The sequence below is a fragment of the Leiobunum rupestre genome, chromosome 11 (assembly GCF_980474605.1).
Source record: "Leiobunum rupestre chromosome 11, qqLeiRupe1.1.hap1, whole genome shotgun sequence".
Classification (NCBI taxonomy): Eukaryota; Metazoa; Arthropoda; class Arachnida; order Opiliones; family Sclerosomatidae; genus Leiobunum; species Leiobunum rupestre.
The window spans coordinates 20,290,312-20,304,354 of NC_143394.1; the positions used below are offsets into that span (position 1 = coordinate 20,290,312).

Here is a 14,043-nt window from a genome sequence, read left to right on the forward strand (position 1 = left end):
TACGGAACATTTTTAAAATACTGCGAAGTTTGGAACTCTGAAAAATATATTTGAACAAATTTGAACTCTGAAAATATATTGGAAAAATTTGGAACTCTGAAAAACATTTGAAAAATTTGGAACTGTTAAAAATATATTGGAAAACTTTTGAGCTCTGAAAAATATATTTTAAAAATTTTGAGCATTCCGTGCAATTTAAAATTTATTTATTTTGAATATTTTGAACAGAAAGTAGATTGTTTTGTACATGGTTTTTCTACGGAACGTTCAATCATTTTTTCAAATATAAAAATATCTACCAAACATTTTAAACATAATACGCAATTTTTTTAAATGTTCAGTATTTTCAAAATATTTTTTTAATTATAGTATATTCAACGTTTAAGCAGATCGTACAATTTTGAAAAAAAAATTGAACGGAAAGTTTTGAACACACTGTATTTATTTAAACATTGGAATTTGAACGGAACTTTATAAATATACTGTCCAATTGTAGGAGATGTAAATTTTCTTTCGAACAGACTGTATAGGTGATTGTGTGCGATTAGGGCTGTATGAGAGTGGACTTACTTTCATCTGTCTGAGGTGCGGAGAGAATAGCACTGTGCTTTCGTTTCACCTCTTCGACGTTCGCCTGGATTTTTTCAATGTTTTCCCTAATCTCTTCCACCTATCAAAAATACATTCAACGTGAAAGTGTTTCACCCTATTTACATCCATTTTCCACGACTTTTCTCCCCTTTTTTACCCTCGCGCCTAAAGTTACCAGCGAATGAAACTATTAGAAACGCGCATTGAGTTTTCGTAGATGTTGCGGGTACATTGGCAGCGCGAAAAACAGTTTTGGTGGTAGTAAACTCTATTTTTTTGGTTTTTACTTTTTTTAACACCCTGTTAAAATTTGTACAATATTCATTATCTCAAAGTATAAATAAATAAATTATTGCTGTAAAAGTAGTAAATTCGCTAAACTGAAAGCTGAAATTTCACATAAATTTAATTTATCTTTAATTAAGAGCAGCGTGAATCGAAATATCTTTAATTAAATTTTTATATTTTTCAATTACACGTTTTTCTGGAGTGAGTACATTTTATCACTAAAATTTCCGTTAAAAATTTTGTTATAAGGTTTTTACGCGAATTTTGCTAAAAGTATGAGATAAGATAATTTTAGGAAGATCGGTAGGTTAAAATTTTATCCCATAAATAACAGTTTACGAAATTTCAACGTTATGAGATACGATATTTTCTCCCTCGACTAACGTTACGCATTATGTCCGTTGCAATCTTGTTTAAGAGGCCAAGGCCTAAAGTCCGAAGAAAGATGGCGTAAATAGAAAAGTAGTGAATGTTTAGAAAATCGCTTAAACTCTCTACGGAGTTTAAGCAGTTTTTATGAAAAAAAAAAAACAGCGTATGGTACTAGTTGGAGCGAGAAAAAAAAATGCTAGGGCATCCCGAAATTCCGTACTGGAGGGGAAGAAATGTACTTTGGCAGCTAAAAAAAAAGCGCTCGAAGGTCAAAAGCCTTTTTATGACTGGGCCAAAAAGCAGCCATTTCTCTTTTGGACTTCCTCGACGAAAGAAAAAGTATATAGCGAGCGGGCAGGAAAAAAGATAAATATTTTCCGGACTAGAAATTATTCGGCCGAAATATTTTCATCCCCATCGTTTTCCTCATAATTTCCGCCGCTTCATTCCGTATTTGGGCCCTTATTTACCGCCCTCTGGGAGCACTATTGTGAACTTCTTTATAGAAGCCCTAATTTGAAAATAGGAAAATTTATTTCGGCGTTTAGTCCATGGTATTTTTTATTTCATTTTTTTTAATGGTTGTTTTAAAATGTTGATAAATGTAAAGCGGGTTTAAAGGGAAAAGTTATGTTATTCCGAAATGTGGTATCTAACATTTTTTGTGAATTTAAGTTTTGATTCTGATTTAAGAAAATTTGCTTATTTTAGAAAGATAAAATGCTATTGTAGGCCTAGAATTAACGTCTTGTAAGGAAAAATTTGTGGCATTTTCATTAGCTTGTATAGTGGCTCAAAAAACGATTCAGGGATGCTTACAGGGAAACAAACATTTAGAACGACGCCATTAGAGGTTCGATTATAATGATTTTATTCATATTAGATGGCAGCAATTTACACTTTCTGGTGAGAAGGGAATAAAGAATTGAACTCGAATTTCAGTAAGGTCACATTTTTCATACCCCGAGTTAGTAGAACCGACCAATCGAAACTATGGCTAGAAATTAGCAAAATGTTTACTATTTTGTGACTATTTGAGCGATGTTTTATGTAAAAACTATAAAGAGAAGTTCACACCCGGAAAGATTCGATAATAAAAAGAAATTTAATTTAAAATATCTACGATTTAGACTGTTGGCGACATCCAGTAAGACTTTCGGTATTTAAAAAACAGTCTCTAATTTCTTTACCCCTGTGAAAGCACTTCTCCCGAGGCAAATATTTATCGGTACCAGATAATGGTTTCGTTCCTGAGATTTGTATTTCAAAGGGTCAATAAATATATAATCATTAGGGAAAAGTTTCAATGGCCATTCGTTTTGCCATGGCAACCAAAAAGTGTTTTCACAACTCAAGTTTAATTTTTATCTGAGTAAAGTAGAATCGCAAAATCACGGATTGTAAACCCCTACGATTTTACCCAGTTTTATCGATTTTACCCAATTTTATCAAATTTAGCCAATTTTTTTGCCAAATTTTTAATTTTTTACAATCCGTGAATTACCCATGCTATCTATTATAGAAATAAATAAGGAAACCTTAGTGTGGCCGATTAATTATAAAACTAATTTAATGAAATTTATTTACTTTTTAAAATTTGTATTTCCTGTAAATGTTTATTTATATCTTTACTCAATGTAACAAAACTAGATGGCGTTCCCGTACAATAACGATAACGTAGGGGGGATTTGGGGAAAGGGAGTCTGACTTATGGGCGCCATCCGAAATCTTCCGTAATCTAACCTCCTAAAGTTGAACAGCCTTGACCCTATTTTAAATCGTTAAGCCTTGCCTAGTGTATCGAGAATAAGGTGGTTATTAGAACTTGTTACATAAACTACCTCCGAAAGCATTCTTTCAAATGCCGCAAGAACAGCGCAAACACTCCGATTTGAAAAAGCATCCAGTTGAAAAAGAAAGAAGTATCGCGATAATTCTTATCAACTTGACGTTCCGTCGTTGTGAAATATCTCATTTTACGTAGTCCGCGAGAGCGTCTGCCTTCGTCTTCCACTTAATAAATTGAGATAAATCCGGACAGCAGATAACACGGGCAGTTTAATTTGCGTGACGCTACACCGCTGTTCCGATTTAAGCCGTATGATAGTTTATTTCTTAAAACCCTCGGGGGACAGACCGCAACGTATCGGCGGTGGCGGCCAGCCAAGAGACGGACGGGATGGCGGGACGAGACGACGGGGAGGTAAAGCCGAAGTAAAAGCGAGATTAAACATATTGTTCTAATTAGATAAGGGTCAGAAACGGGCGCGGTGAGACTTAATACAGAGCGCTTGATGGTCAAAATCTATTCATGCACCGGCAAATGGTATTAATAGCGAACAATGGGAGAAAGACGCTAAGCCTCGGCCCGCGCCAAATAACCCGTACTTAACGACGCGAAATTTCATTCCGCGGAATCAGGCTGACGCCGGGGGTTCCATTTCAATAGAAGCCGGGCTGCCGGATTAAATTGACACTTTCCCTCAACCTAATAAATGTCGCCTTGAAAGCGCACATTACTACGATATTTTCATACTTTCTAAACCACCGGGTTTTGCATTTTTTAAACATATTAAATAAAAAGTTGAAATAACGAATGTTACTTTGTCAAGAAATGTTTGGACAAATATTCTTTAGCAGGAAAATATTTCCCATCATAATTAGCCTTTCGGTTTACATAGCGCCATATAGCGGCCAACGCGAGAAACTCACAAACTGCTGGATTTCGTTTGCTAAGCAGACAATTTGGCATTTTTAGTGCAAATTATCTGCTTCTGAGTTTATGTGGTTCTTGTCTAACCAACTAGTAGTGCTGATTACAGAAATCAACTTTACAATACCAATATACAAAAATGTTCAATATGATCCTATTAATATTGATATATTTTTAAAAACTTACATTGTTAGTGGTATAGTAATAAATGCATTAAGTACCAATAAATCATAAATTAATTATGGATAAAGGCACAAGTAATTTGACAAATTGTTAAATAAGCATTAAATTTTATTTTCTAATCATTGCAAGAACTTAATTTTTAAAGCAGATTTAGCAGAGACTTAAGGTGGGAATTATTACTAATTCAAAATGTATAAAGGGAGGATGAATATATATTTGTCAGATAATATTGTCCCTTGCTGACAGATAATCAGAATGGAATCGCTCTAAAAATGTCTGTAGCGCCATCTGGAAAATGTGAAAGTGGAATGTTGGCTCCGCTTTGTTTGAAGATTCAAAACTGTTAACATATTTTTTTTGTAAATTATTATAATTTAATTAGGGGTGGATCAAACTGGTAGACCCTGAGGTGCATTGGGATAATTGCTAAAAATATTCAATCTCCCGAAGTAAATACAATCGCGGTGACGGCTTCAATTATTTTTACCGCACGACTCCTGACATTATCTTTTTGCCTTGAGTAACAACTACTTTCATAGCAGAATCGGTTTTATAACTATACTACCGCCATCTCTCGGAACGTGTCTCGACTACTATACCCAAAAAGGTAATTTATTTTATTTTAAAATCGTAAAGTACAGTTGTCGAAATCGTATGATGTTTCAATCAACTTCAATCTCGCCCAATCGACCTCCGCAAACCGCCCAATTAGACGGAGAAACTGTCAACCTGGCAACCATGACGCCAAACCCAGTAGGCAGACACTAGCGCCGCTAAATGGGAAAGCGGATAATGGAGGAGAGAAGGTCTAGATTGCGTCGCTCGTGCAGCGTTCGAAGCGCGGAAAAGACGCGTAAAAAGTAATTAGCTTAATTCCCGCCCACACCGACGCGACTAAAACCGCGCTTGCTGTGCACAAATGTTGCAACTCAAAAGTGACCATTTTTTTAATTAACAATTACCTTATTTTGTAACTCGAAATTTAATGGGAAAATATGTACTTAAAGATGTATTTTTTTGCTAAATCAAAAAATGCATTATTTTCTATTGAATAATTCTGTAATTAAGCTACGTAGAAAATGACAATTATGCCGTAGAAGAATCTAATTACACTGCTCACTAAAGCTACAATTGGCTTACTGATATAATAATCGGATTAAAACCACTTTTAACTACTTACCAAACAGCAAAAGTTAAATAAAATTATAAAGTTCATAATAAATAAAGTTCAATTTTCGTTACTTTTAACATTATTTCTAAAGAGACATTCGAAGAAAATAAAATCTTGGTTACCTACAATTACAGATGAAATGTCAACTTAACATTTCCCTTAATGGAAATACACTAACAAGGAGACATCCCGAGATGTTTCTTCCCGATTTTCTTCAAACTCGGGGGTTAAGTAGCCCTTCATGTACCTTGAAAGCCCTTAAATGGAAAAGTTCGTTTTGCCATGGCAACCAAAAATGTTTTTCACAACTCAAGTTTAAACTTTTTCTATGTAAAATAGTACGGGAAAATCACTGATTGCCATTTTCAAAATATTAAAAAATTAAAATTTTTGCAAAACAATTGGGTTAAATCCATAAAATTGGATAAAATCTATGAAATTGGGTTAAATCAATTAAATACAATCCGTGATTTTACCATGCTTTTTTAAGTAGATAAAGTAAAATTTGAGTTGTGAAAAACGTTTTTGGTTGCCATGGAAACACGAATGGCCGTTGAAACTTGTCCCTTTAGGAGCTTTCAAGGTACATGAAGGTCTACTTAAACCCCGAATTTGAACAAAATCGGGGAGAAAAACCTCGGGATGTCTCCTTGTAAGGTGACGAAAAAAAATTGCCAGAAGACTCAATCTCCAAAATTAACCAATTTTGGTCACTGTTTATTTCAATTTTTCAAAATCGCGATTTACCACATTTTGAACACACTCGGTTTCCGAGACAATGAATGGGGGGGGGGGCACTGGGGGTGGAAGAGACAGAGAGAAAGTTTGGGAAGAACATCCTCTACCCTGCTTTTATCCTTTCAGACAATGTCGACGTGATGTCTGGAGGTTTTCCACCGCTTCTAGTCCATAACTTAAAACACAGATTCCGAAAATGCGCGACGATTGTCGGAGTGCAGTTTACCGCCGGGGAATTGTTGGTTAAAATAGATTGGAACGAATTAAAGTATCATCCTTTTCAGAGTGACTGGTTTTCCGTAAACCGACCTTTGAATAAATTGAATCTTATTATGGGAAATCAATCTAACAACGCACTCGTATTTGATAAAACTTGAGGGCTACCAAATATCCTATAATTCTTACATTTTCCTACCATTTTGAAAAATTATTAATTTAATTTTTTATCTGATATATTTCCTATTAAATTATACTTAAATAAACAATATAAAGGAAAACAAACATTGAGAGTGAAGTCATTATAGGTTATATTTTAACGATTCTATTCATACCAGATGGCGCTAATAAAAACCAATCGATTTATTACAAAAATTACGTCTAACATTAATTTAAGCTATGCTGTAAATAACATTCAGCATTAAATAATAATATTTATCGAGGTTATTGAATAATTTAAAATTCCTACGTTTCAGACTCTAAGCGCCATCTGGTAAGACTTTGGGTAATTAGAGATTGTCCTCTAACGGTGTTATCCCTGTGAAAGGATCTTCTTCATTATCAAATGTGTATTTTCTATATTATTCTTATTCTATCGAAATTTGTGTATATAATATGTTTTTTGACGATGGCAAATATATTTAAAGTATGTCACTCGTGTAACCATATTCATGGTTTCCTCCCTGTTTTATAAAAAAGGATTTGTTCTTTTACAAAGAGTAAATTCATATTCATTCATTAATCGATCTATTGGTTATTGGTTAAAATCTCACTGAAAAGATTCGTTACATCAATATTGGGTCACACGAACAAACATTTTAGAACAATATACTTTTGATCAACACTTCTTTATAAATCCTAATTGTCGATATAAATATGTATGTAATTATAATTATATAACTCTCCTATTATTTAGCCATTAATCCTAAAAATATAAAATTTTAGGATATCAATTTTGGTATTCGCTTGTTGGGGTAGCTTCTCCCTGTACAGCGGTGTGCTGCGGCTGAAACACTTCTACAGGCACTAGTAGATCTAAAATAGGCCGGATCGTTTCAGATTTCTATCTAGACGGAAGATGGTACTTGCGAAATTATCAAATTTGACATTTGAAGTCTACTCACACGAGCAAACATTTTTGCCACAACATTGTTTTCGAAAAACACATAATTGTTTACACGCTATTAGTGTATTTCTCATTAGGCACATTTAGACGCTAGGCCATCTGTTTAAGGGCATTAAATTTCGCTAGATGACTTGGACCTAAGGAGGTGGCTTGGGTTTTAGAGTAGATTATTATTTATTATTTATTATTTATTTACGCAATAATTCTGAAAATCTGTTAAGTGACAATGTTTGCTAATTGTCATACTTATTGTTATTACATTACTTGTGACAAGCTGCAACTTTATGTTGCCAAATTTGCGAAGTATGTTGTTGTCGTATTGGTATCCATTAAACGAATGTTCATTTGAGCTTTTTCAATTTTAGTATTATTTTTGAAAAGGGCGAATTCTTTTCATGGCGGAGAAGACCTCGTTTTGGAGCGACGCGGAAAATAAAAAGTATATTGAGAACAAAAGGCTTTTTATTGTTCCTTTGCAGCTCCCTCTAGCGGCGGCAAAAATAGCGGCAGTTCAATAAATTGACGTACAGGCGCCTTCCGTTCTGAGACTAGCTCTTTCATTTCATTGTTTTGGTGGCTCCCTTTCTTTCCTTTCGCCAATCGTTGCGGAACTTTGAAATCATTAATCCAAAAGATTATTTCGATTAAAAAAGAACCCCTTTTTTTCATTGAAACCCAACGCGTAATGCGAACTTAGCCCAAAGTCGTATTCGTACCGGCGCTCATTATCATTTGTTTAGTATAGCCCTAAGTACTTAAATAACAATAAGTATAAAAATTAGGAAAAATTATCAACGAACAGATTTTCAGAGCTATGGCGAAATCAAGGTTTAGTTCAGCACAGAGCCCCCTGGTGTGTAAATATGCCCAAGGACAAAAAACTACTCCCAAGGCGAGAGTGTCATTGTTGAAAAAAGGTTTAGTCCTAAAATTAGGATTAAAACAATAGGAAGTGTTATCCTTGTCGTTATTATGTTATTTATGGTATAACTAATTTTGAGATTAAAATTTTGGATTTGATCTTTGGACTGTATTTTAAGGATTATTTATTGTGATTTTTGGAATTTATTTATTGTAATTTTTGGATTTTGGCATTTGATTAACTATCCGGACAATAGTTCTTTTTATAAACCAACGTGGCGTTCTTGTTGAAATGTTGCTCTTACGTCACAGTCTCTTACTTTCACAAGCCTACTAGCGCAGGCTTCAGTCGCGAGGAATATAGGTTTTTTTAGCGCGCGTGAAAATCGCTCGTGCACAAAATTTACTAATAAAGCTGTGTCTTGTGACGTAAGAGCAACATTTTAACAAGTTGGACAAGACCACTTTTTATTTTATAAAATCAACTATTTAAGGGGATTTCACGAAGTTCGTTATGGAAGTATTCAAGGTAGACGTTTAATTAATTAATTAATTAATTAATGACCTCAACTTTCTTTTTCTCAAAATAAGTAAAAAAATCGTTAATTACATTCCAATTTGTTGCAATGCAACAGTTTTCAACGCCATTTTTTCGTAGGTTCACCCTAGCCGTTACAAGAGAACCTAGTGGCTAGTTTTGGCAGTACTAAATTGATGAATTTTGGCATGGACCGGCTTTTATACTATTTGGATTCTTTTCGCCTGTTTTCGGACTAAAAGTGTACTCTTTTTACCCTACAACGTTTTATTCGCCTGTTCCGGGGACGATAATTACTCCGCCCCATAAACTATTCGCTTGTTCCGCAGTATTAGGGCTACTCTTTTTACTCCTACTGAAAACGAGGTTTAAAAGAGTAAATTGGACTTTGTCGTCTGCTAGCCAGAATTTATCAGCTTTACTCCGACTCAAACTATTCGCCACCAATGGATCGGAGTAAAATGACGTCAACGCCTTACTCTTCTACCCTAATCCGAAATCCCGGAACACGCGAAAAGAAACCACTTAATAACGTAAGCAATGGTATCCTAAAATTGACAAGAGGTAACACTTTTACCCAAATTAGTTGTACAATTATGTTGGCCAACTAGTTGGCGATGAAGCTTTCGTTCATACACTTGTATGTTTATGGGAAAAAACTAAGAATAAGGTTTCCGTGAAACAATGAAATATATTTTTGAAGAATATTAGTATTTTAAATTAATTTTGTTCCATCAAAAATTAAAATTATTATAATTATTATATTTAAATATTAGTCGCTCAGTATCGAAAATGTTGCAACACGGATTCCGTTATGTACCAAACGAGTTATGGAAATTTTCTTCCAACTCGGTTGGCCAACTGTGTTTGGTGATCAAGTTTGCCAACAATTTTTGTAGTGCGATCGCAACTTAAGGGTTTGGTTATTTGAAGGTCTATTGGCATCCTTTTAAACGTGCTATGGGATTTCTAAGTGATAATACGGTCTATAGAATTAAGTGGTTTTTATTTTTGTTCGAAGTTTGGTTGAATCAACATTAAATTTAAGGGTCTATTTCAATTAAGAGTTTCATTAGACTTCCAGCCGAGAGAAGATTGAATTTAAGCCCAAGTGGGATCTTGCTCCCAAATAGGAACGTATTTAGAGGACTAAGAATTACGATTTATCTCGCATACGGGAAGAGGGTATTTATTAGGACTCCCTCAAATCGAGATGAAAATCATTATTAAAAATATTGAAAAGAAAATAATGAAATCATTGCTGAAGTGATCAAAATAATGAAATCATTGCTGAAGTGATCAAAATAATGAAATCATTGCTGAAGTGATCAAAATAATGAAATCTTTGCTGAAGTGATCAAAATAATGAAATCGTTGCCGTAGTGATCAAAATAATGAAATCGTTACTGAACTTAAACTGAAGTGATTAAATTAATGAAATCGTTACTGAACTTAAACTGAAGTGATTAAATTAATGAAATCGTTAATGAACTTAAACTGAAGTGATCAAATTAATGAAATCGTTACTGAAATGATTAAAATAATGAAATCGTTGCCGTAGTGATCAATATAATGAAATCGTTACTGAAATGATTAAAATAATGAAATCGTTACTGAAATGATTAAAATAATGAAATCGTTAAAGAAATGATTAAAAAAATGAAATCGTTATCGAAATGATTAAAATAATGAATTCCGTAATGAAATTATTAAAATAATTAAATCCTGCTTAATTGTTTAATTTTGAAATCCTGATTAATTGTTTAATTTTGAAATCCTGATTAATTGTTTAATAATGAAATCCAGATTAATTGTTTAATAATGAAATTCTGATTAATTGTTTAATAATGAAATTCTGATTAATTGTTTAATAATGAAATTCTGATTGTTTAATAATTATTAAATGCCGATTGTTTAATAATGATTAAATGCTGATTGTTTAATAATAATTAAATGCTGATTGTTTAATAATAATTAAATGCTGATTGTTTAATAATATGGAAATAATGTTCAATTGTTTAATAATATGGAAATACTGTTCAATTGTTTAATAATATGGAAATACTGTTCAATTGTTTAATAATATTTAAATACTGAATAACTGTTTAATTATGATTTCATTTGTTGATTAATTATTTTATAATGATTTATTGGTTGATTTATAATTATTAAATAATTATTAATTATTTAATAATAATTAAATCATTATTAATCATTTAGTAATGAATAAATCATGATTAATTATTTAATAAAATATAAATAAATACATTTTTCATGTGATTTTTTAAATAAATTTGTATCACGAAATGTGATTTATTTTATTTATTTATTATTATTTTTTTTTATAAATTCTCGGTGAAACAATGAAATAATGGTAACAAAATAATTGGTCTCTACCACAATTACGTGATATACGTGCTTTGTGTCCCCACTAGATATTTTAATCAAAAATAAAATAGAAAAATATACATAATTGTTTTTCACAAAGAGAAAAACGATACCTTTACATTTAAGCTTAATGAAAAATCTCCTAAAGTTAACAGAAAAAAACAATTTACTACAATCAGAAGTATAATTAACCGAAACTATTTAAAAATAGCTGAACAATATAAAACAATTACCAAAAAACTTCAAAAATTAATTAAAAATTACCAAAAACAGCAGAAAAAAACAACAAATTAGTAGAACAAATTTCAAAATCAGTAGGAACAATAATCAAATCAGTAGGAAAAATACCAAAATGATAAGGAATGATACCAAAATTATAAGGAATGATACCCAAGTCAGTAGATAGATTAATAATCAAAATTTGTAAAAAAAAGTATAAAACGTTACTAAAAAATAATTACCGCATAAAAACTAAATTAATTCTAAAATTAAAGATCTTTAATTTTAGAATTAATATTATAATTGACTAAAATTGAGTCGCTTTAGACGACCTTCGTAGGCGTTTCATTGGAACAGGCTTAAACTAAAGCGAGGCATTTTTTACGGGGGGGGGGAGGCAGGGCGGTTATATGAAAAATGACGTCAATCACGGAATCCTATATTGATTATTACTTCTTTTCAAGGTACCGTTTTTATTTAATACAATAAATCCGCCCATGAAAAAAAACATTTTTCTTTGCGTTTTCTCATTTGGTTCAGCCGGGATCGACTGTCTTGAAATATTTATACAGAAATGTACATGCAATCGTGATTAATGTTAGCGACTCCCAAATTTATATTGATATGGTTTTTGAGCTATTTCCGGCCATTAGAAAATGGATTTTCGTCTAATTGGATATTTTCACGTATGACTACAATCATTTAGGCCGTAAAAATAAAACACGTACCCTTGCAGGTTCGAGGTACCTTACGATGCGAGTGTATATATAAACTCTATTTTTAGTAAATAGTCTTAGAAAATCACTACACTAACGAATTTTTCCGGAAATAAAGTTTCTTCAAAAAGGTATTTTTAAATATCAGTTTGAGATGGTACATGTTACTAGAGAATGATATTAATATTATTTTAATTTAATTTATATTCTATATTCTTTGTTCTATATTATACAGGGTCTTTTTTTTTGCTCGGAAAAGTGTTTTTTTTCAAAAACTATTTATAGTACCGATTTCAAATTTGGAAGGTCAATTCTCTATACCGGGGGACATCAGTTTGAGAAATTTGAGCGTTTTCGGTAATGTTTTTCACCAATTTTGAAAAATTATTTTTCGACCACTAGGTGCGAGATAAAAAATTTCTATTATAAAGTTGTAGGCCGTCATCGAAAACCCTTAAAAATTGTTCACTCGACGAAAAACAATTTATTTATCAGTGAAAATTCGAGCTTGAAAAATTTACAAGTTGGTGAAGCCAAATTACGATTGTTTGAAACGATAATTGAAACCGAATTACCTAATCCAGTTGAAACTTTGGTTAAAAAAACGACCGGATTTAAAAAACACGAGGCTATAGGTCAATCCTAAACATGCATTGGGTATTTAAAGGAAAACTTTGGGAGATTATTATCAGTGTTTGATAATATTTCGAACAATGCCTCGTTATTCAGTAGCTGAGCGTACCGAGATAGTTGCCATTTACTATGGAGAAGCAGCGCAAAACCTTAGAAGAGTGACTGAAATCTTCGCAGAAAGACATCCAAATGGAGCACCATCTGTAAATACAGTAAGACGAGCAATTCACGATTTCAATCAATTTGGTAACTTGCAACCTAGGTTTCGCGGATTGGGTCAACCGGATTAAGACTTCGAGAACAATGTACTCGCGTACTTTGTGGCATATCCTCGTCACAGTTGCGCTAACGCCGCTGCTGATTTGGGTTGTTCTGCAAATCGTGTGTGAAATTCTTCGTAAGAATCGCTATCACCCATACAGAGCTACGCTCCACCAAGGACTAATTGACGGAGACCATCAAAGACGTTATGAATTTAGCAACTGGTTACTAAATGCTGTCCAAGAAGATAGACAATTTTTGCGCCATGTTTTGTTCTCCGACGAAGCGTCATTTTCTAGAGATGGGCCCTTTAATCATCAAAACAGCCATCTTTGGTCTGACATCAACCCACATTGGGGTTTTGAATATCATCACCAGGTTCAATTTGAACGGGTCAATGTTTGGGTTGGACTTGTTGGAAACCGTTTGATTGGTCCCTTTTTCTTGCCGACGAACCTCAACGGCCAAAGGTATTTACATTTTCTACAGAACGAACTGAGTGACGCAATCGACGACCTTCCATTGGCTGAAAGACGTCAGTTGTGGTTTCAGCAAGATGGCGCCCCTCCGTATTTTTCCCGGCAAGTAACTGAGCACCTCAACAACGAGTTTCCTGAAAGGTGGATAGGGAGAAATGGTCCAGTGCATTGGCCAGCAAGGTCACCTGACCTAACACCGCTGGATTATTTTATCTGGGGATTCGTTAAAGCAAAGGTATACGCCACGCCCATTGAAACTAGGGAGGAACTCATTAGACGAATAATCAGTGCTTGCCGAGACGTCACACCAGAAATGGTAGAGAAAGCGTTTGAGAACTTAATTGTCCGCGCACAAACCTGTGTTGCAGCCAATGGTGATATTATTGAAAATGTTTTGTAAATATTTATGTGAATAAAATATCTGCATTTAAAAACCAAACGTGTACATTTTTTCAAGTGTGAAAACTCTATTACGTTTGTATTAGACTTGTTCCCTTTTCAATTATCGTTTCAAACAATCGTAATTTGGCTTCACCAACTTGTAAATTTT

At 33.2% G+C, this 14,043-nt stretch overlaps 1 protein-coding gene across 1 annotated transcript in view; it reads right to left on the reverse strand.

Moving 5' to 3' along the window:
* The window catches only part of Syx1A (Syntaxin 1A), an 84,939-nt gene that overhangs the window by 19,209 nt on the left and 51,687 nt on the right, over positions 1–14,043 (reverse strand). The window contains exon 3 of the mRNA XM_090162882.1: positions 571–670. Within this exon, the coding sequence (XP_090019008.1) occupies positions 571–670 (100 nt within the window). The remainder of the gene's footprint in view (positions 1–570; positions 671–14,043) is intronic.